This window comes from Trichoderma asperellum, chromosome 3 (genome assembly GCF_020647865.1).
Source record: "Trichoderma asperellum chromosome 3, complete sequence".
NCBI classification, from domain to species: domain Eukaryota; kingdom Fungi; phylum Ascomycota; class Sordariomycetes; order Hypocreales; family Hypocreaceae; genus Trichoderma; species Trichoderma asperellum.
The window spans coordinates 3,961,030-3,982,036 of NC_089417.1; the positions used below are offsets into that span (position 1 = coordinate 3,961,030).

Sequence of the window (21,007 nt, forward strand, 5' to 3'; positions counted from 1 at the left end):
CAGTTTTCAGAGACATCCCAACCAAGGCGTCTTCACAAAGAAGATCAAGACCGGGGCGGCCCGAACGACGTATGCAGTTTCTATCTCTAGGGAATGCAAAAGTCTATCCAGCTGCCGAGGTAGTCCAGTCTATTGCCCTGGTGCTCTTGGTTCTTGTAAATCTCTTCAAACTCTGCAAAATTGAGCCTACCCCAGCCTCCTCGCTCAGCTGCCTGTTGCTCAGCCAGGTTCAACTTCTTCCATTTTCGTAAGGTTTTGAGTGACGGTTCACCGGATGGCTTGTTAGCCGCCAGGTTATCTGTGTCTGCCTTGGCTTCATCTTTAGAGAGCGCCTTGGTCTTGCGTTTGGACGAGACTGGTGGCTGACTTGTTGGAGAGACGGAGGCATCGCTGTTAGGACGAAACTGTGGCAAAGTAGGATCACGATATTCGCCTTCGGCGTCAAGCTCAGGCTCTGATTCGGATTCGGATTCGCTTGCCTCTTGATCCGATGAGCGCTCACCGGCCTGTTCATCGCGTAAAATCTCTTCCACAATACTTATTTCTACCGCATTCCGGGACTCTTGTTGGTTGAGCATATATCCAGATTCCTCCAGGAGTTCTTCAAGAGTCTTGTTTCGAGGAGAGGCTTCTGTGTAAATTGGGACGTCTTCTTGCTGTCCACTTCCGTTCTCTGCCTTCTCATCTGCCATGATCACAGAGTCAATTGCATCTTTGTACTTAACTCGCTGTATTTTAGTAGCGGCTGCCTGAACTGCAAGATCTTCGGTGTGTTTGAAGATGATATCGAGAAGTTCGTTAAATGCTTGCTGTGTGACTTGGTAAAGAATCTCTTTGCCGGCGTCCTTTTCAGCAGCAGGAATTCCCAGCCCTGCCCAACGTTCGGGTTGGCTTGTGAATGACGTTGAGCTATTGGACTGAGTTTCCAAATCATTCATGTCATCAGCAAACTCGGCCTTGGAACTAGATAGGGAGTGTGTTGACGCGCGGCGCGGGCTAGCACCCTTGGAACTTTCACCCATAATGCCAGATGTCTCAAGGATGTCTTCTTCATCTTCCCATTGTGAGGGCGCCTCTCCGCCTTCTTCTTCGTCCAGGTAAAAATGCCTTCGCTTCCACCTTTCGTGAAGTTGTCGTCGGGCCAGATCTTGGCGTCTTCGATTCATTCGGGGACCATGTTGACGATAATGGGCCACGTAACTTGCCCTGATTTCGCTCTCTGTCGGAAATCTACCAGTTCGAAAAATGCTAGAGAAAGAGTCGTGCCGCTGTGATCCAGAGTACTCGGGATGGTCACGGTCGTGATCTTCGTCTCCATCCTTGTCGTCCGTTTCTCCGTCTTCAGATGTTTCGTCTGTTGCATTATCGTCGGCCTCATTGTTGCCCACGATAGCGGCAGGCAGTTCATCGAGAGAAGCAGGTGGGTTCATCAGAGACAAAAAATATGATCGGTCAACATCATTCGTCGTCAGGGTGCGGACGGTGCGCCAGTTGGTGTCAACGTCATCTGTAGGGGGCATCCTGCGCCTAGAGTACGGGTCGGTGTCATAGGCATAAAGGTCGGTAAGAATCTCATCTCGAGCAGCTGTGTCGCTTGCGTCGCTCACAACAGCATCTTCCATTCCAACCTCTATCTCAACATGCCCATCGGGGAAGACTCTCTTGCCCTCAAATGCCAATGGCCCGTCCGCCGTCGGAACTCTGCCCTCTCGTCCAAATAGGCTACTAAGAGGCTGGCGGCTGGCGACGAGCTGTTGGGCTTCGGAGCTAGCGAGTAATTGGTCTTCAAGGCCATCCAGGATATCCTTATGCATCTGCTTATAAAGGACGTAATAGGCTCGGAACATGCGTAGGAAATCACGTCTATCGACGTAACCATCGTTGTCAAGATCGTAACCGTCAAAGACTTTCTTGAGTTTATCCTTTCGCTTGCGGTAGGATAAACCCCGTAAGAACTCGGCAAATCCAATGAGATCATCCTTATTATCATCATAAAAGGCAAACATTCGGTCATGAATCAAGTTTGGCGAAGCATGTCGTGAGCCGCCTGTCGGTACGAGGCATCGCTCAAACGTCTTGCGATCCATGGCGATGCCGAGGTCGTTGGGGTCATCTCTCCATTCAGTATTTGCCATAAACGTCCATTGTTCCCAGAAAGCTTCCAACTCTGGCCGTTCAAACCCGGTTTCCCTCGAGAGCTTCGCAATCAGAGGTCTAGGCAGATTGCGCCGACAGCTATCAGGATCTCCAGTATACCAGACCGGCTGCATCTGCCGCGGGCCAAATGGGGGTGCCGGTATGCGAATTTTGTAGAAGATGTGAGTCTTGATATGTACGCCTTGGGATTCACAGGTCTCGCAGAGATCAAAATCGGCACAGTTGGCACATCGGTAGCGAACGCCACGGATAGGAACCATGCCGCAGGAGTTACATTGGCATCCTCTGTGGACGCAGCCATTACGCTTTGCATTATCTTCTGAGACCCGGAAGAGTAGGGAAACGATATTATGCCCAGCTCGTTGTTGGGGAGGGTAGTTATTCGGATCGTTCCACCATTCGTCGTTGTTTGCTTCTACCGTTTCGCCATCACCCACCGGCTGGGCGGGCTGGACACCGTTATCCTCAGCGTTCTCGGCATTTTCAACATTCTCATCGCCAGGTGCGTCTGAAGAAGAGGAGCTCGAGCTAGCTCTGTGTCCGCGCGATCTTCGTCTGCTCCGACGGATGGCGTTGCTTCTGTGAAGGCCGCCACCGGGCAGAACGTCTGCGTGCGTGGAGTTGATGCGGCTCTGGTAGGCGTAGTATGCGATTGACGCCGTGGCGATGGCTGAAACGAGAGCGACGGCGATTCGCGGCCGAGTTACAGACTCGGCCGATGGAGTCGAGAGCCACATGGCTATTGTTGTAGCATCGTGCGTGTTTCGCTGTAGCAGATATCGAAGGTCGAAGAGCCGCTTGGCGGGTATCGGCTGGAAACCGAGTGGCTTGTTGGGACGTTCGCGCGATGGTCTATATATATTGCCCTATTGAAATTACTGGCGTATCACTGGCGTTTGATTGCTTGCGGCTTTCGCAGGTAGATGCTGTTGTCTAAATGAAGTTTGGTGTAAGAAGCAGAAAGAAGCTCCTCTCTTAGAAATCAGTGGTCTGGACAGCGCACAAGTAAAGTTACAGCTCGGCTGCTCCAGCACATGTCTCCATGCTTACAAGCAACAGAGGTATCTTTCCCAGCAGCAGTTAGCTGTGCCAGTACTCCATATTTGAGTACTGCTACTGCAGCAGCAGCCCTGGAGCAAGAGCTGATTACATACAGCTGTTAGCGGGGCTAGCGCTGGCATCCCGCCTATCAAAGCAGCAGCGCCACCAGCCCACTGAGCCGAATGAAGTGATCTTTGATGTAAGTGGAGGGGCCGCCAATCGTTGCGTTTTTAGAGTCGTGTGGTCATGGCCAAAAGCCTACTTTCAGCTTCGAACATTGACAAGTCTTAAATCTGAATCCTCCTCCACGGCTTCTGCAGGTTTTCAGAAGCCCTCTACTTCAATTCACCCCACTTGCACTATTTGGCCAGCCGAACATTTCCTACTATCGCCATGGCAGACCGGCCGCCGGAATTCACCGGGCAGTTTCCCTCGTCTTTTGACGACGAGTACGTCTCGTCCCATTGCTTGCTTCAGAGGCAATGATGCGGCTAACGCATATCTACAGGGAGGCCTACAATGAGAAGCCGATGCAGAAAGTCAAGCGCAAGCTCAAGGAGGAGCCTCTGGTGCCTCTTGGTGAGACTCGTTTCCCTGTTGTGCTGCCCGCACTGAGGCGACTAACCACCAAGCAACAGGAATCGGTTTGACCGTCCTCGCCTTCGTCAATGCCTACCGAGCCCTCCGAAAAGGCGATTCCAGACAAGCAAACAAGATGTTCCGCGCTCGTGTCGCCGCTCAGGGTTTCACCGTCGTCGCAATGGTCGCCGGAAGCATGTACTATAGCAAGGACCGTGAAAAGAGCAAGGAGCTGCGCAAGCTCAAGGAAGAGCGGGATGCGGAAGAGAAACGCCAGAAGTGGATCCGAGAGCTTGAGGCCCGTGACGAGGAAGACAAGGCCATGAAGGCTCTGATTCAAAAGAAACAATCCAATCTTGCGGGCCAGTCTGATTCAGCCAGCGGAGAGCAGACGCAAGGCACCGGCGGAATCCTAGGCAAGATGGGATTATGGTCAAAGGGCGAGAAGGCTGCGGCAGAGGCCGCAAAGGCTGAAGCGGTCGCAGAACCTGCATCAGATAAGAAGTCGAGAAAAGAGAACCCGAAGAGCTCTCTTGGCGCGCTGGGCGAGATTTATGGCAAGAAGGACGAGGAATCCAAGAAATGAAGAGAAAGACGAAACCAACCCAGCTATATGGGTGACTAAACGACTAAAAAGCGCTGTACATAATCCGTTGTTAAAAATTGTATGAGCATGTACGATAGGTAGTTCGAATTTAGGGCATTGATTGTAAGCCACCCCCTTCTCTTAAGAATATCTCCAAATATTAAGGAAGCAGCTAGTATGAGCTGCATCAGGTATCATTCTCGGGTACTCTATACAGCGTCGATTGCTTCTATAACGTATCCCCCTCAAAAAAAAAAAAAAAAAAAAAAAAACTCTGCTGTAACAAAGAGGGGTTCAAGATGGCTTCAGCGACGAAGATGACATGAAATCGTCGTCGTACCATTGCTAACCCATTGAACCACCGCTGCGATTTCCTCCTATGAGGCCAGCCATTTCCAGCAGAGCTCTATCTGCATCGATATCGCCCGTTCCTAGGTTAATCTTACGGCGAGCTTCTGCTTCTCGTTCTTCCCAGGCCCATCGCTCTGCCTGCGCCTTAGCCTCGTCGTCGCCGCCACATCCCCAGACCTCCAAGCTCTCAATGCGGAATCGATCTTGGAAGTCAAATTTTCTCACAATGCTAGTGTGGAAAGCACCTCCTCTTGACTTGTAGTCATGATTGAACACACCAAACTCAAAGGATTCATCAAACAGTAGAGAGACAGCCCCCAGAGCATGCAGACCTTGTTTGCGATGTGACTGTGTTGGTTTAGGATGTGGACAGCCAAACGAGAGACAGGGTCGATTTCCAGGAGGCTTTGTAAAAGCAACGTAGTCTGTGTTGATGGTGCTGGCAGTAAAGACGTCGTGGATGGGTTCCAGCTGGAAGAGAACTGTTTCAGAATCACCAAAGCACTCCCGATGGGTATGCTTCCATGGCTCGCTGATGTAAGCTCCAAACGTCACTCGCTCGGATTTGCTGCCGTGGGGTACTCGTTTTGGTGGAAGCGAGGCAGCAAATGAAGCCTCCTGGCCACCATCGGGGGTATCTTCTAATCTCGTTCCGCTTACCAGAAGGATCGTTGGCGCTCTCCAGTTAAATATCTTTGACTCTAGGCTTCCCATCGAAAACCCAGCATCATTGCCAGAATACAGCAATCTTACTCTTCGAAATAAAGAAGAGCCAGGGAGAAATAGTGAAAGCTGCGACAGGGTGTGTTCGTTTAGGATGTCACCAGGGACTGGTAATAAAGGTTGCGCTATCTTGCCAATATACTGCGACTCGCCGGGCTTATCATCCTTATGCTTCGAAAAATCAAGGTCTTTAGAGAAAAGAAAGTGCTCAAAAAGTCCATTGAAACCAGAAAAGAGATTGGGAAACAGGGCCGGGATGACTGTCTTGAATCGAGTATATCTGATACCCGGGGAGGTTTCGACATTAACGAAGGAAGCTAGCACACACTCTGCCGTAGCTCGGAGCAACTCCAATTCTTGATCCGCAACCCGGGTGGAATACTGCGATAGGCTCTCTTGCGGATCCAAGGGGGCAGCTAATAGTAACAGCATTATCAGTTTCCGCAAATTATCGGTTGGAATTATCGCTTCGTGAATAGTAGAGACGTCGCCGCGCTTGACCGCCTCGTTGACATCAAGCAACTCAAATGCCGTGATTACCAGGTCATCATCATCCTCTTCGTCCTCGTCTTCATCGCCTAATCCCGGCTGATCAACCGCAAACCCTTTAGATTGAGATTGGGTACTAGGCTGTTTGCTGGCGGCGTCAGAGGGAGAATCCTGCTCATTAGTATCGGCTTCCGTGGCTTTCCGGTCATAGACAGCCAGGCTTTTAAAGAGAAGTTTTGTTCTGTCTGTTGATCCCTTGGCGAGGACGCGTTTATACCGTTCCGTCATGATGACAACGACCATGATTAGCTGCGCGAGCTCCAGCACCACCGGTGCCTCTTGGAGGAAGGGAAAAGCACCGAGATACGAAACCATATGAAAAATTACGGGCGATGCTCCAAGGATGTCTGGGATCTCCAGGAAACGAGCTATGGTGTCTTCCTTAAGATACCGGATATCTCCCTGCTGGTCTGCCAGGTTCTTGAACACATCTTTCAGCGAGTAATACTCAATCGACGTAAAACACTTTTCTTTAAATCTGTATGCCTATTACGCAAGATCAGCGACACTGTCCATCGGTGAAGCTGGGCGCTGTGAGGCTCACGAGCTCTTGTGTCAGCTGTTCATGGGTTCGTCGAGCCCTGCGATCCTGCGAGGGGGCTTGGCCCATTGTGAAGTAATATGAGGAATTGTCAAATGGTCATTTATTTCAGTTTCAGCGCGGGTGTCACAAATACGGGAACAGATATTCAATTGGAAAAGGGAGAGAGTAGGCATGCTAGAGCTACATTAAGTGAAAGGTTATTGGGCAAATAAAGTTGTTGAGACGAATGGGCGGTTTGAGGTCCTGCAGCCTCCCTAAGGCTGCCTAGCCCCCTAGGACTGGTATTGAGGCAAAACGGTCGTCACCGTAGATTGCTGAGTCAGCGGAGAACCCTTGTATATGCGCGGCTGCGCCTGTAGCAGTATAGCATCAGGCTTTTTGAACGACAGATGTTACATAGCATATGGCATGAAATATCCAGAGAAGCTAGTTTCCAATATCGGTACTTTTCACCTCTATTATGTGCCTGACCGCGCTTAGTATTGCCTCTCGATCGTTCAGAATAGTAAGCAGGGTACATACTCACATTACCTTCCACGTCTCTTCACCTGCGCCGAGCGTACTACTAGCAGAATAGTATGCATTGGACCCAAGCATCCTTAAGCAAAATAACTTCGGCCATCCACAACTAGAACCAGCCACCCTACACAGGCGCTAAAACGCCTGGTACATCTTCCGTAGTATAGTGGTCAGTATGCAAGCTTGTCACGCTTGAGACCCGGGTTCAATTCCCGGCGGGAGAGATCCGCCACACCTCAGCAGAGGTGGTTCTATTTTTGCTCTTACGTTCTTTTTATTATCCTTCTTTTCGTCTCTACTTTTTGCTGTTCTTTATTCTGCATGGTCCTTTGTGATAGGTTAAGATCGCTTGGAGCCAATTTGCCTCATTTATTCAAAAAGAAAAAAATTGCTACCCCCTAAACGTCAAAAAAAATAGTTAAAAAAAAAAAAAAAAAAAAAAAAAAAAAGTCCAGCTGTGAAAAAGGGTCATACAGCTCCCGTGTGTTGAGACGTCCTATTGAATTATTCCGTATCATTCATTGCCCAATTCCAGTACTCCAAACCCCTTGGTCCCGCTCCATGAAATGCACATCTCTTGAAGCATGTAAATAATAAATAAAAACAAAGGTTCTAGCCGTACAAAGCGTCGCCAACACTCTATGTCATCGAAACGAAAACAGTCGTTAAGCATCTTTAGCTGTCACTGATTGAATGAGGCGCTTATATCTGGCTTCGTTCTCCTCCTCTGGATCATGGGGTTTGAAAAATTCCAACTGTTTCGTAGGGTTAGCTGTCTTTGCCCACAGAACAGAAGGTTTCGCCTCCACAGGCTGGTCAGAGTCCGTTTCGACCTTGAGCGTTGCTATGTTGGCCTTGGGCTCGTCGGGAGCGCCATTGGCCTTTTCATCTTTTGACACTCTTGGCAATTGCATTGCCAGGAGCACATATTCTGCGCGCGTCATGTTGTCCATAACATCATCCATATAACGCCGTACCTCATCTTGAGGCGCCACTACACGCATCAAATTCTCTAGATAGCGGCCAGTACTTGTAGAAATGCGTATTGTGACGGGTTGGTAATAGTCAAGCTCGGGGTCTCCTCCATATTCAGATGTACTACCCTTGCGCACAATGAGAAAGGACGCAACCACCTCTTGGCCGGATGGGGTGGGCAGATATTCAAGGATGCTAAATTTAGGAAACAGGTAGCGATCGCCGTTTCCAAAATCAAACACCACGGCAGAAATATCGGGCTTCGGTGCGGGTGGAGGGCCTTTTGATCGTAGCGCTTGGGGATTCGCCTGCTGAGGCGTTGGGGGATTCGAAGTTCTCGCATGGCCATTGAGAGTATCGTTAGGCTGCTTTGCAGAGAGAGGGGTAGACAGCGTCTGCGGCGCCGGCTTTGCTTCTCTGTGGAGCCGGTCAAGAATTTCCTTGAGGTCTGTCGCATCCGTAAAACCAGGAGTGCCCCCCGCGATACGTCGAATCATGTCGTTGGTTTTTTGGTCTTCCAAGGCTGTCTTTACAAGCATCACAACGAGGGGATCGCTCCTTGGCGGTGGTCTCAGCTCGCTTGACCTCTGGCGAGGATTGGAAGCCAAAACAATGTCAAGAATAGTCCGCACTTCATCTGCAAAGTACTTGACTGTTCTTCCGTCTACAAGCAGCCTATCGGCCGAAGGTCCCTGCTGTCCACCACTTCGCCGATACTCTGCATTCAATTGATCAATGATTTTTTGGAAGCGATCGAGTTCTCCTTGCTTAGCCTGGCCCACAGCTACTCGTTTCATCAGGTCACGCAGCTCAGGGTCTCCCGAGGCCTTTTGTGCAAGCAGGGCAATGACCGGGTCGTTAGGAACAGGCTTTGCATTGGGTGGTCGAGGATTGTTGGCAGGTATAATTAGCGGCGGAGGCGGCGGCGGCCTTGCTAATGGTGCGCGAGCTTGCTGCTGCTGCGCCGGGACGGTATTTACCGGCGGTTGAGGAGGTCGAGCCAGAGGCAGCGGAGCAGCTGCGGGAAGAGATTGTGGAGTTGCAGGAGGAGGCGCAGCGGGCTGCTGTGCAGAAAGCGCTGGGCCCGGTGATGGTGACGTGGCTACGTTGATAGTCGTAAGCGGTGATGGTGAAGGCTGAGGCGCTGAAACACTCGGCGAAGGTGGTGGTGGCCGTTGAGAAGGACTCTGAACAGCACTCGGGGTAACAGCAGGCTTTGGTGTGGTAGCTGCGACTGGAGTTGGTGTCGTCGACCCAGGTCCAGGTGGAGGCGGAGGAGGCATAGAACCATTTGGAGGGCCATACTGGAGAACTGGTCGAGCTAGCGGCTGTGGTTGCGATTGAGCTTGCGATTGAGTCACTGGCAGCGGTTTTGAAGCCTGCTGCGGTGGTCGAGGCGGGGGAGCACGCTTGGCTTCCTTGACGACAAACATGGTGGCTTCAACTATATGGGGCTCAATGGTTATGGTAACTGAGCCGACTTTGGTCATGCTATCCTTGGGAGGGTTTTTCGGGTCCTCGTTGACGACGCCCTTGCGCTTATGAGGTTTGGTCCAGAACTTTTCAAAGAGCCCATCGTTGATCCATCGATATCGAGACCGAGAGAGAGATTCTGCGAGGACGCCACTGGATCGAAAATGTCAGCGGAACCGAGCGCAGTGGCTGTTTGGCGCATCACCGTAGACATACCTTTCTAATACAGACTGATACTCTTTGACAGACAGATCGCCAGGCTGCGCGCGTTCTACGGTTGGCAGCGGCTTTCCTGGCTGGAGCGAGGTCGGCAGCGGCGGCGGCGGCGTTGGCTCCTTGACCACAGGCTCTGGAGGAGGCGGAGGAGGAGCTGGAGTGACGGATCGTTCCTCACGAGGCGTCAAATTCCGACGTTTGTTGGCGTTTTCAACGCGGGCCGAAGTCCTCGCGGGGAGCTTCCGCTTCCTCTCCATCGCGTCTCGAGACGGTTTACACGACTGCGACAGGCGAAGATTTGGCGGCGGGTCAGCATCATAGGGACGCCATGCGAATGTCCAGCAAGCGGCCGGCGACGAGGGGGCCCAGCTACCGGCGAGACAATAGCAAGAGCGAGGGCAGCGGGCTGTGACGATGCAGAGTGACGAGAAGCGATAAAATACTGGGCGATGTGCAGTCCGTTCTGGCTGGACCAAATCCTGGAAGCTGCCGTTAATTGGCACTACTAGGGGTGGATTGCAGTGCTGCAGAACTCGATGGCACAGCAGCAGCCCCTGCTGATTGGTCCGCTAAGTGACGGGGCTGGCCGGCGGCGCCATGGGATTGGCGGAGGCTGACGCACCGTCCCCTCCCCACCGTCCAGGTTCACAGTGCTTAATGCACGCCGTAGCCTAACCAGGTACAACGAGTTGCCGCGAGTGCTAGGCTCCTCGGGCCTTGGAGCCTCCTCCGGGAGTGCGGCGAGCGTACATGTATAATTTCTCTCTCCCAACGACCAGCAGGGATTTTCGAGGAAGAATCGGCGCTCAGATCCTATAGCCTTGACAGTGATATGCACATACCTGATTCGGAAAGCAACCAGCTCGAGGCTCGCTTCGAGTCGTACTCCAAGAGCCTCTCTCTGCGCAGGTACCTGCGGTACTGTATGCACTACGAGCAGCCAAAGGTAGATCCTGCTGAGCCTCAACCCTCAGCCGCCAAAGCCCAACGTCTCCTCCAGGTGCACTAAGCTTCAGCACGCACATATGGTACTTTGCATATACAATCTAGCGTGCGTGCGCCGCCCAACATGTCTCAAAGAGCGGCAAATAGCGGGTATCTCATGCTTATAGCCGTGTAACATCGCTTCCAGCCTCCATCGCTGCGGGCGTGGACCAGGATGGGCGAAACAAAAAGCAAAGGAATGCGGAAAAGAAGGGTTAGAGCAGATCTGATATAAGCGACTATACCGTGCAATCCATTAGGAATAGTCTTGGAATATTATCCTTGCACGAAATGCCACCTGTAAAGCATCAATAGCGTGAGATTTTCAGCGCCCAAGACGCTGCGATGGTCTGTAAATATTCCAAAGTACCAGAGTACGGAGTACATCCAAGAAGAAAAGGGTGTCGAGCCTGCATATCACGAGGCTGGAAATGCGATAGCGCCCACACATTGATTAAACGTATACGACGGCGTGAAGTTGGCATCAGAATTGGCAGCAAAGAGAGGGTGCGCCAACCAGTATGCTGCGTTGCTTTCTGGGAGCAGGCAATTAATTGGTGCTGTCCATTTGCAGCAAAGCAGTAAAAAGCACTTCAGTGGGCTTGCTACAGCAGGACCACAAAAATATATCTCATCAGGCTGTCTCTGGGAATATACCTATTGATCCTATGTGCCTAAACAACGGAGGGTCTTGAGATATGACGATGAGCTGCTTACGAAATCCCCCACTCGCCTAAACTGCTTCAACCACTCAACCACTCGCCCAAGCTTATAGCAGCTACCAACGCCATTCATTCATAGACCCCATACGCAAGGGATGCCCCATTGCGCACCATAGAGATGGGAATTCCTTTACATCCTATTCTTCGAGCATCCATCTGGGTGGCTGCCGCGCCATTGGCGTTCTATGTTGCTCTCCTAGGGCTAGGAGTGGTTCCTTTCTTCCAGAGACAGTAAGTTCTATTGCACATTATTTCCTTGGGTTGCGGCCGTGTCTTACATGCCCATAGTTTCCTGTATGCTCATACCATCAATTCACTATGGTGGTCAGATATTAATGCCCCAGAGGGTTGGGGGTTTGCCAGTCCGTATCCCACCATGCGTCATTACTGGACCGCTATCGCCTCTAACATCTACATGGCGTCTCTTGATAGAAAACCAAGTGACTCCATTTCAGCTACAGACTCCTGATGGAGAGACAATCTACGCTTGGCATATTATGCCACTGCCTCTCTATCTGCAGCACGAAGCCGCAGTTTCAACTCAAAAACTTGGCCTCTGTAATAATTTCACCCAAACCGAATCGTTCCGCTTGCTAGCGAGCGATCCAGAAGCGAGGCTCATCATATCCTGCAAGTATATTCCAAACTCTCCTAATGAATCGATAGAACTTGAACTAATTGTAATTCTACAGTTCATGGGGTAAGCTACTTCTGCCTTTAGACTATGAAATTCAGCTCACATTTACAGAATGCTGGCCACATCGCCCAAAATGAGCGACCAAATAGCTACCATACCTTGACTGATACCTCATCATACCACGTTTTAGCCGTTGACTACCGCGGTTTTGGTCATTCCACAGGCGTTCCCAACGAAAATGGCCTAATTCTAGATGCTGCCACCGTTGTCGATTGGGCAATCAACGTGGCAAAGATTCCTCCAAGCAGAATCGTCTTGCTAGGCCATAGTCTTGGAACCGCCGTTGCCAGTGGTGTCGCCGAACGGTATGCTCTCCAAGGTGTTGAATTTGCAGGCATCGTTCTGGTTGCAGCATTCAGTGACTTGGCCAGTATGCTGAGTGGTTATCGCTTCGGAGGCCTTGTGCCTGCTCTCGGGCCATTTGCGATGTGGCCGGCTTTTCAGCGACTTCTGGAAAGGTACATTGTAGACAAATGGCATTCAGCTAACAGACTTGCAAATATTGTACGCCACACCAGAAGCAGGCTAAGGATTAGCTTGGTACATGCATACAATGATATGGATATCCCGTGGACTGAGGATAATAAGCTATTCCATGCTGCCGCGAGCGAGACGTTAGGGATCCTTGATGATGATGAATTCAACTCTTGGAAAGAGTCGAACACGGTTCGGACCAGTGAGAAATCATTCGTCACCACATGGAAAACAGGTGAAAATATAATCATTCGTCAAGAGCTCTTCCCTTGGGGCGGTAAGTCTTTCTATCTATAAAAATGTTCTTTTCCCGCTTCTAACTATCTATACCGTCAGGGCATAATGAAATTTTGAGCTTTGCGCCTGTTAGCTTGGCAATTATAAGGGCTTTTAACCTCGAAGGCACAGCCTACGATTGATAGGGCTCAAGCGAGAAGATCTATGCACAGAGGCTGAGAATAAGCTTCAAAAAAATCTTTCTTTCCTGGCCCAATTAAGCCCAGAGGGAAAAGGTCTATTAGTGAACAAGTGCAAAAAAAGAAACGTCCGACGGAGACAGGATTCGAACCTGCGAGGCCGAAACCATATGATTTCTAGTCATACCCATTAACCACTCTGGCACTCCGCCTATTGGATGTTGGATGTATGAAGCGGAGCACAATAGGAATATACACGAAAGTCACGAAAGGGAGGCGAAGAAGAAAAAATTGACAGAATAAGTGAACAAAAAAGAAACATTCCGACGGAGACAGGATTCGAACCTGCGAGGCCGAAACCATATGATTTCTAGTCATACCCATTAACCACTCTGGCACTCCGCCTTATTGGATGTTGAAATCCTTCGGCGCTATTTCCTACTATACAGCCCTAGAATTATTAGATCAAAGCGCTAATTTTGTTATTCATTTTAGGGTAGGAATGCTATGATTCAGATTGATTCTCAGAATTCTTTCGGCTATTGAGTAGAAAGAGGGCTGAGGGTGAGAATTTTATTGCATTTCTTCGAGACTGTTTACTGTGTTGTAGTACTCTGTATGCTCAGGTTGCATTTGTGTGATTGGCAGTTCGCCACGCTGCAAGCTATGCGATTTGCAATGTTTGGGTAACGGGTCAGCTACTCTTTTCAGTAGCTATTCAGAAGGGATAGCCACCTACTGCCATTTTTTACTGCCGTGAAAGTATGAATAAATACTGAAAAAAGGGAACTGAGTGTGGTTCATGTCATGCAAGGAAAAGGAATTAAACTGAATAAGCCAAAGGTGCCCCAGGCAGCAACAGCACTCGTCTGAAACAACCACATGTCATCTCCAGCTCTATCGCCAACCCCACCACAGGTCGCAACCAAACACGGCGATTTGGTTCCTGAACCCCACCACAGCGCATTGCAACCTACAAAAGCACGCGACGCCGCAAGCAACATTAGAAAACGCCACCACAGCACAAATGCCTGCCGAGGAATCTAAACCGGTCGACGAGGTCGTCAATGAGGTCGACGCCGAAATCAAGGCCAAGCAGGCCGCGGCCGAATCTGACGGCGAGGAGGAGGATGAAGAAGTAGCTGGTGACGCCTCTGCCGCCGGCGGGGCCTCCGCTGCTGCCAGCAAGAAGAAGAAGAAGTCCAAGAAGAAGAAGGTCAAGGAGGCTCTGACAGGCAAATCCGATGACGCAGAGGCCGATCTGAAGAAGGCCATCGGTGGCCTCACGCCGCAGCAGCTGCAAGAGCTGTTGGCGCTCAACCCTGCGCTCGCAGGGGAGCTGTCTCAAGCTTCCGGCAGCGCGAACCCTTCGCCCGACCAGATCTCCGAGATGCTCAAGAAGATGAACCTGCAGGATATTATGACGGGCCTTGCGGCAGCCGGCAAGAACGTCAAGGATATGGCTTCGTACAAGTTCTGGCAGACACAGCCGGTCCCCAGATTTGGTGAGGACGATAAGGTTGTTGAGGAGGGACCCCTGAGGATCCAGACGGTCGACGAGGTCTCCAAGGAGCCTGCAGCACTTGTTGATGGATTTGAGTGGGTGACAATGGACCTGAACAACGACGAAGAGATTAAGGAGATCTATGAGCTGCTCAACGGACATTACGTTGAGGACGATGAAGCCATGTTCCGATTCAACTACGGACCTGGCATTCTGAAATGGTGAGTTGGCATCATATTCTCTCCCACGGCCCAAGCTGAAAGCTCTATCGTCGCTAATCATGATTCACGGATACTAGGGCCATGATGCCTCCCGGCTGGGCCAAACACTACCACGTCGGTGTCCGCGCCTCCCAGTCCCGCAAGCTTGTCGCCTTCATCTCCGCCATCCCCGTGCGCGTACGAGTCCGCAACAAGACCATCACCGCCTCCGAAGTCAACTTCCTCTGCGTCCACAAGAAGCTCCGCGGCAAGCGTCTGGCCCCCGTCCTCATCAAGGAGATCACCCGTATCAGCAACCTGCACGAAATCTGGCAGGGCTTGTTCACCGCCGGCATCGTCCTCCCCAAGCCCATCAGCACATGCCGTTACTACCACCGCTCGCTCAATTGGCAGAAGCTGTACGAGTGCAGCTTCGTCCACTTGCCAAACGGCAGCAAGCCCCAGTACCAAATCCGCAAGTATGCGGTCCCGGATCGCACCGCCACCAAGGGCCTGCGCGAGATGAAGACTACGGATATCGATGCCGTTCTCAAGCTGATGGACAAGTACATGTCTCGATTCGACATTGCCCCTGAGATGTCAAAGGAGGAGGCAACTCACTGGTTTACCCCAACCCCTCAGCCTGGCCAGGACCAGTACATTTGGTCTTATGTCGTTGAGGTACGAAGAACTTAACTTTACTTTTTTCTACTACATATAAATTTTAATGATCAACCCCATTAACACTCACTCTACAGGATAACGATAAGAACATTACTGACTTCTTCTCCTTCTACTGCATCGAGTCATCCGCCATCAACAACCCCAAGCACGACGTCATCCGTGTCGCCTACCTCTTCTACTACGCCACCGACGTGGCCTTCAAGGAGCCCTTTGACAAGTCCGCCCTCAAGGCCCGCCTCAACGACCTCGTCCACGACGCCCTCATCCTCGCCAAGCTCGCCAAGTTCGACGTCTTCAACGCACTGTCCCTCATGGACAACGGCCTCTTCCTGGAGCAGCAGAAGTTTGGCGCCGGCGACGGCCAGCTGCACTATTACCTTTTCAACTACAGGGCTAACCCCATAGCCGGAGGCGTAGACAAGAAGAACCAGCTGGATGATAATAACCTGAGTGGCGTCGGACTGGTCCTGCCTTAGAAAAGGATTTTCAATATCTATAGAAAGAGCATTTTATTCTGTCTTTTTTCTTTTTCCAGTGTAGTCCGCCGGATGAAGCATTTGTGTTCAAAAAAGAAAAGAAAGATACCTAATGGCTAGCTCTGACGCATACAAATAAACGTTGATACAGAATACAGCCTCTATAAATCTCACGCCCTTGCAATGTATACATCTATCACAGCTTATTAAACGCAATAAACCTCTCCTCCAAAAGGCTGTTGAACCACTCAGGCCGATCCATGCCAGGGGCATGGCCAACTCCCTCGACAATGAGCCCCACAGCCGGCTCGATATACTTGATCAGCTTCTCTCCATTCGCCACCGTAATCATATTATCAGCCGTTCCGTGCATAATGAAGATGCGCTCCCTGCCAACCTTATCCGCCAGCTCGCGCAGCTGCTCCGGCGATTTCCTATGCCACCCCGCCGCAATGAGCTGGCACAAGAAGCCCTGCCGCGTAAACCACCCGACCTGCCGCCTCTTGAAAAGCTCCTGCGCCTGAAACCGCTGGAAATTGGTATCAAAGGCGCGATACTCGCCGTCAGGCGAGCCAGGCGCTGGCCCGCACCGGGGCGTCGTCTTTGGTGAGGGCAGCGCCGCAGCGTCATCCGGCGCAGCGAGCCACTCGTCGCTAAAGAGCTGCCTGCTCGTATCAATCATGCCTTGCTCCTCCGACTTGGGCACGACGAACCCGACGCGCTGCCGGATCGCGTCGGTCCAGGACCTTGCCGGCCCGCTCTCAAACTGGGCCGTGGTGCTGAGCAGAGTCAGGGAGCGCAGGCGCGTGGGGATGGCGTAGGCGACCTCCTGGGCGATCATGCCGCCGAGCGAGATGCCGACGAGGTGGACCTCGCGCTCGGCGGTCCAGCCGACGTGGTCGAGCACGTCGACAACGTCGGCGGCCATGGCGCTGGTGGTGTAGCGGGCCAGGGGCTTGTCGCTCTCGCCCATGCCGCGGTTGTCTAGGATGAGGACGGAGTACTCATCTGCACGGTCGTGACCAAAGTATTTGGTTTGGCGCTGCCATGAAGTCTTTACGCCGGCTAAGCCCATGATAAGCTAAACATTTGTGTGAGAATTGATCAGCACAAAGGACAACAATAGTAGGGAATAAGAATGTCGAAATAATGAAAGAATACAATTGAATAAATGAAAAACAATTCAAATCATACCACAACTTTCGTCGGCCCCTCTCCATGAATCTCCCACGCAATCTTAACAGGACCGCCTCGCCCGATTGCAGCATCAACCATGCCCTTTCGATGAGACTCCAGAGCCCATATCGCCGAGGGATAGGCTGGATGCCTAAGCGTCTCTTCGGCAGTTGGAGCAACAAACGCCCTGTAAATATTCAGCATTAGCTTCCGGGGGGCAGCAAAAATGGCAGCTATAAGAAAAGAAGCAGCGGCGCGAGACATGGGATGGGCTGGGCAACGAGACACAAGAGCATGTATTGGGTGAGTTTCACGGCGAAAAACGAGAGAGCTGTTACACTGCCCTTTTGGCAGCCCTCTGACATGGATGACTTATTTCTATAGGGGAATAGTAACTCACATATTTAAAACTTATTCAAGCACTCAAGCTGTCCGGAGAACACCTCTGAATCTAGGATCGCAAGCCAGCTAGCTATTTGGTTTAGGCTGGCCGGCAGGTTCCAGATCGGCAATTCGTAGCAAATATGGCGCTTTGTAGTCTGCTTATCAGGGTAGCCTTATGCAAAAGAGTTGAAACTTCTAATATAGGCTTAAAAAATACTGGAGTCGTCGACTTTTAGAGAGTTTTGTTAATGACGACGGCGCGCGGGATCGTATTGATGAGGTTGGAAGTCAAAAGCTGCTGACATCATCATAACAAGGGTGACAACGTAGCGTCATTGGTGCTGAGCCTCATCGGATTAACTTGCGCGACAACATTGGGCTCGATCTCTTTCAATAATAGGCCATCTATGCCTGAATATATATCTATAATTTTACACCATCTGGATAAGGCATCTTTATTCCTTCATCTTTCATATCATCAATTGCGGCGATTCACGTCCCGCCGGATGCCAATGGCTCTTGCTGTCAACCGTACTACTATGTAGAGAGATATAGCCCAGTTGCTTCTAACTCGAGAGAACAACCCCCATCTCTACTGTTATTTAACCAAACATCTTACTCTCCTTCATCCTCACCTCTCACCAGCCAGGCGTCGGCGCTGGACCTCTCCCAAGGCCTTGTTTCCGCTCAAGAAGGCAGTGACGCCAACAACGCCAATCGCGGGGAGAACTTGGAACAGATTCCACTGTGTATAGTAGAGAAAGAAGACGCCCTCCATCGCAATGATTGATCCAAAGAAAACGACATGCGAGATGGGAGCATTTCCCAGAGCCTTCTGCGCATGAGTGAAGTTTCCCCCAAGAGCAAACCACTATCGCAAGTTAGTATATGCACTTTTCTTTTGTTATTCACATCTGGGATGACTATATTCAAACATACGCCAATGAACAGTGCCGGCACAGTAGCCACTACAGCAAGAGCAAATGTAATTGAGATGATCACGGGAGGGTTCTTGGGATCGGATCGGAAAATGTGGTGGATCTCAGCAAGCTTGCCATATCGTAGCGGCTTCGGGGGGACTTCGACAGTGGCGACAGGGTCCAGCTTGACATTGAAGTCGAAAACAGGAGTGACCAAGCCCTGGGATGAGCCAAAAGATGCGACGATAAGGCTGGCGGAGAGAGGGCCCTCGGAGAGGAGCAGCTGACTAGGGAGATCTTTTTGTGACTGCCTTGGTATTAGTTCTTGCTCGCCAATTGTTCTCTTATTCTGGCCTTTTCGGATTCCAACATACAATTTCAACAGATCCCTTTCCAGAGTCCTTTACGGTCAAGGGGAAAGGTGCCTCCAATCCAGATAATGACTCCTTCACAACGAGGAAAGCTTGATGCGGTCGCTTCGGTTTGGAGCCATCTTTTGTTATGACCGTAACCTTGAGCTTGTCCTGGTGGCCCAAAGTGAGTGTGTTTCGGACTCGATCAGCACCGTTGAATCTGAAAGCAATGCCAATTGTTAGCAATTGTGCCTCAAATTTCCTATTCAAGGGAAAAGTAAAGGTGTAAGGCTTGGTCGGGTGGCCAAAGGAAGCTCGTTCTTGGCATCGGGGAAAGCTCACTTCTCTACTGCGTCATTGCCGCTCTTTGAGGTCACTTTGACAGTGCCTTCGGTAATACTCCACGAGGAAGCAGCAGAAGCAACGGAGGCGAGCGCCAAAATTGCTGAGGCTACGGAGAAACGCATGTTGGCAGATGACGTTGGTGGACGAGGAAGACGCTGCTCCAAGATGACAGCTTAGACAGCTTTGGTGCTAAAGGTTACGTGGTTGTAGTGCCGTAGAGTCGCGTGGTGGGGCGCTGTGATTGGCTGCTTAGTAGTGGCCACATCAAACACACAGTGTATTCGACATTGTGCACTGTACTAATATGCACTATGCTGCCTCTGGAAGACATCAGACATATGATGCCAGTATAATCAGAGAAGGGGCCTCGGATTCATAGGTATTCATGATTCTTATAGAAGATTTTGATCAAATTTATCAGTATATATACAAATAAGTCTTCAATACAATGCTAGCTTCGCAATATTCTTGTCATCCAGCTATGGTCTACTAACATGAACGCTCATTGACCAAGATCAAACCATTTTCTAGCATTCTCAATCATATAATCTTTCCCCCCAACGCAGTCATAACTCAGTCCTTTTACTTGGTTCAATCGTCGTTTCGCTCCTCTTAGACTTTGGCGGCTCCTTTGGGAAATGCCCGGACAAATCCATCCACTCTGCTGTGAATGCTAGAACCAGCTTAGTCCAGTCATGGACGCTGGGCATATCAAGATGATCCCCATCATCCTGCATCGTATGCCACACGCTAGGGAAAGGCGTGGGAATCAAATGAAGGATATCAACGCCTCGTCTCAGAAAGGGAATATGGTCATCTTCGATGCCTCCGTAGCCGAATTCGCTAGACTGCTTGTTTCCGTCTGGTAGAAAGGGATGGGCGGGTTTGGACTCGAGAAGACCCAGATCGCGCATGCGCTTCTCTAGCGATGCCATGTTCTTATACGCCCAGTGGGTGGTTGGGAAGTAGGATGGCACACGGGGATCAGGCGACCCAAGTAGATCCAGAAGAACGAAGAGGCTGATGGAGTGTAGAGGCGTCCTGTAAGTCGACATGGTGGGATGGAACTCGGATTCCCAAGTCTCGGCCAGAGATCTGAAAAAGGAAACAAAAAGTTAGTGATGCCGATGAGGAATAGGAAAATATCAAGAACAGAGTAACGGCAATCCATACCTCGCACCATACAAGGAGTCCGTCTGCGTCCAGCGCACAAAGGCCTCCTCTCCGTCCAGCAAAATAATCTGCACGCCAACATCCGACTCGAAATCGTCGTCCAGCCCGTCATTTGCCCCCGACGCACTCCATTTCGACTTGAGCGCTCCCTCAATGCTCCTCGCAATGTGTAGGAGCATTGCACACGGCGCCGCGCTGTCCGTCGCCCCAATGAAATCCTTGGGTTCCAACTTGCTGTCGTAATGCGCCACCAGCGTCAGTCTCCCGACCTCTCCCTCGCGAGAATCGGGCGGATCGCGGCGGAAGATGAGATTCGAGAATGGTATGTCATTGTTCCCGGTCGCCGGCGTCTTGGAGGTCGAGTTCTGCCATAGCATTTCCCATTCTGGCAGATTGCTCTTGAAGAAGTCAACAAAGTGTCGCTGTGTCTTGACTTGTCCTTCGGTGCCCGGCACTCGCGGTATGAGAATTGGAGCCAGAAGCTTCCCGTTGTGAATGTCGAAATCGCTGCCGGGAGATGGCAGGTTTCGCAAATCGTCGTCGGTCAAAGTCCCGATGCCGAGCGCTGCGCCGAAGAGGCCAACGAGAGGCACCACGAGGGATGCCCGCAAGACGTTGAAAGGCATCTTCGACGCTATGATCTACTGCACTCTCCCCCAATAACAGGAATTGAAAACAAAAAAAGAAAAAGAAAAGGCAATGCCGGACAAAAGATTATGTTTAGGATAAAGTTGTCACTGCGTAGCGCCGCGGCATCGTTATAGTTAATCTGTTATCTACCAAGGT

General features: G+C 50.9%; 9 protein-coding genes and 3 non-coding genes across 12 annotated transcripts; 4 read left to right on the forward strand and 8 right to left on the reverse strand.

The window, feature by feature from the left end:
• Window positions 1-86: 86 nt before the first annotated feature.
• TrAFT101_005896 (uncharacterized protein) lies at window positions 87-2,894 on the reverse strand (the record flags this gene model as incomplete). Its single annotated transcript, XM_024900275.2, has 1 exon — window positions 87-2,894. The coding sequence occupies one exon, from the start codon at window positions 2,892-2,894 to the stop codon at window positions 87-89; it is 2,808 nt and encodes a 935-aa protein (XP_024760407.2).
• A 562-nt stretch (window positions 2,895-3,456) lies between these two features.
• RCF1 (Respiratory supercomplex factor 1, mitochondrial) lies at window positions 3,457-4,495 on the forward strand. Its single transcript, XM_024901925.2, has 3 exons — window positions 3,457-3,647; window positions 3,707-3,777; window positions 3,837-4,495. Exons 1-3 carry the CDS (start codon window positions 3,592-3,594, stop codon window positions 4,361-4,363), a joined length of 654 nt encoding a protein of 217 aa, XP_024760408.1. The 5' UTR covers window positions 3,457-3,591; the 3' UTR covers window positions 4,364-4,495.
• A 140-nt stretch (window positions 4,496-4,635) lies between these two features.
• On the reverse strand, window positions 4,636-6,747 carry RTC5 (Restriction of telomere capping protein 5). The gene is made up of 2 exons (XM_024908169.2): window positions 6,531-6,747; window positions 4,636-6,472 (listed from the first exon to the last, which is right to left on the reverse strand). The coding sequence occupies exons 1-2, from the start codon at window positions 6,594-6,596 to the stop codon at window positions 4,709-4,711; spliced, it is 1,830 nt and encodes a 609-aa protein (XP_024760409.1). The 5' UTR covers window positions 6,597-6,747; the 3' UTR covers window positions 4,636-4,708.
• Window positions 6,748-7,201: 454 nt separating this feature from the next.
• TrAFT101_005899 lies at window positions 7,202-7,273 on the forward strand. Its single transcript has one exon. It is a non-coding gene; the product is annotated as a tRNA-Asp (tRNA).
• Window positions 7,274-7,359: 86 nt separating this feature from the next.
• On the reverse strand, window positions 7,360-10,151 carry TrAFT101_005900 (uncharacterized protein). Its single transcript, XM_024910629.2, has 2 exons — window positions 9,714-10,151; window positions 7,360-9,650 (listed from the first exon to the last, which is right to left on the reverse strand). The coding sequence occupies exons 1-2, from the start codon at window positions 9,968-9,970 to the stop codon at window positions 7,715-7,717; spliced, it is 2,193 nt and encodes a 730-aa protein (XP_024760410.1). The 5' UTR covers window positions 9,971-10,151; the 3' UTR covers window positions 7,360-7,714.
• A 1,386-nt stretch (window positions 10,152-11,537) lies between these two features.
• Window positions 11,538-13,009, forward strand: TrAFT101_005901 (uncharacterized protein; the record flags this gene model as incomplete). Its single annotated transcript, XM_066127611.1, has 6 exons — window positions 11,538-11,650; window positions 11,708-11,781; window positions 11,852-12,049; window positions 12,112-12,119; window positions 12,168-12,867; window positions 12,927-13,009. The coding sequence occupies 6 exons, from the start codon at window positions 11,538-11,540 to the stop codon at window positions 13,007-13,009; spliced, it is 1,176 nt and encodes a 391-aa protein (XP_065983724.1).
• A 128-nt stretch (window positions 13,010-13,137) lies between these two features.
• On the reverse strand, window positions 13,138-13,218 carry TrAFT101_005902. Its single transcript has one exon. It is a non-coding gene; the product is annotated as a tRNA-Ser (tRNA).
• Window positions 13,219-13,330: 112 nt separating this feature from the next.
• On the reverse strand, window positions 13,331-13,411 carry TrAFT101_005903. Its single transcript has one exon. It is a non-coding gene; the product is annotated as a tRNA-Ser (tRNA).
• Window positions 13,412-14,033: 622 nt separating this feature from the next.
• Window positions 14,034-15,870, forward strand: NMT1_2 (glycylpeptide N-tetradecanoyltransferase; the record flags this gene model as incomplete). Its single annotated transcript, XM_024900129.1, has 3 exons — window positions 14,034-14,731; window positions 14,809-15,391; window positions 15,469-15,870. The coding sequence occupies 3 exons, from the start codon at window positions 14,034-14,036 to the stop codon at window positions 15,868-15,870; spliced, it is 1,683 nt and encodes a 560-aa protein (XP_024760412.1).
• Window positions 15,826-17,703, reverse strand: TrAFT101_005905 (uncharacterized protein). The gene is made up of 3 exons (XM_024900127.2): window positions 17,447-17,703; window positions 17,065-17,233; window positions 15,826-16,951 (listed from the first exon to the last, which is right to left on the reverse strand). Coding segments are annotated over exons 1-3 (1,056 nt in total). The 5' UTR covers window positions 17,449-17,703; the 3' UTR covers window positions 15,826-16,066.
• Window positions 17,704-17,764: 61 nt separating this feature from the next.
• TrAFT101_012029 (uncharacterized protein) lies at window positions 17,765-19,230 on the reverse strand. Its single transcript, XM_024900156.2, has 4 exons — window positions 19,046-19,230; window positions 18,725-18,923; window positions 18,370-18,657; window positions 17,765-18,301 (listed from the first exon to the last, which is right to left on the reverse strand). Exons 1-4 carry the CDS (start codon window positions 19,168-19,170, stop codon window positions 18,062-18,064), a joined length of 852 nt encoding a protein of 283 aa, XP_024760414.1. The 5' UTR covers window positions 19,171-19,230; the 3' UTR covers window positions 17,765-18,061.
• Window positions 19,231-19,432: 202 nt separating this feature from the next.
• Window positions 19,433-20,967, reverse strand: TrAFT101_005906 (uncharacterized protein). Its single transcript, XM_024908170.2, has 2 exons — window positions 20,222-20,967; window positions 19,433-20,143 (listed from the first exon to the last, which is right to left on the reverse strand). Exons 1-2 carry the CDS (start codon window positions 20,845-20,847, stop codon window positions 19,615-19,617), a joined length of 1,155 nt encoding a protein of 384 aa, XP_024760415.1. The 5' UTR covers window positions 20,848-20,967; the 3' UTR covers window positions 19,433-19,614.
• Between the last annotated feature and the right edge of the window lie 40 nt (window positions 20,968-21,007).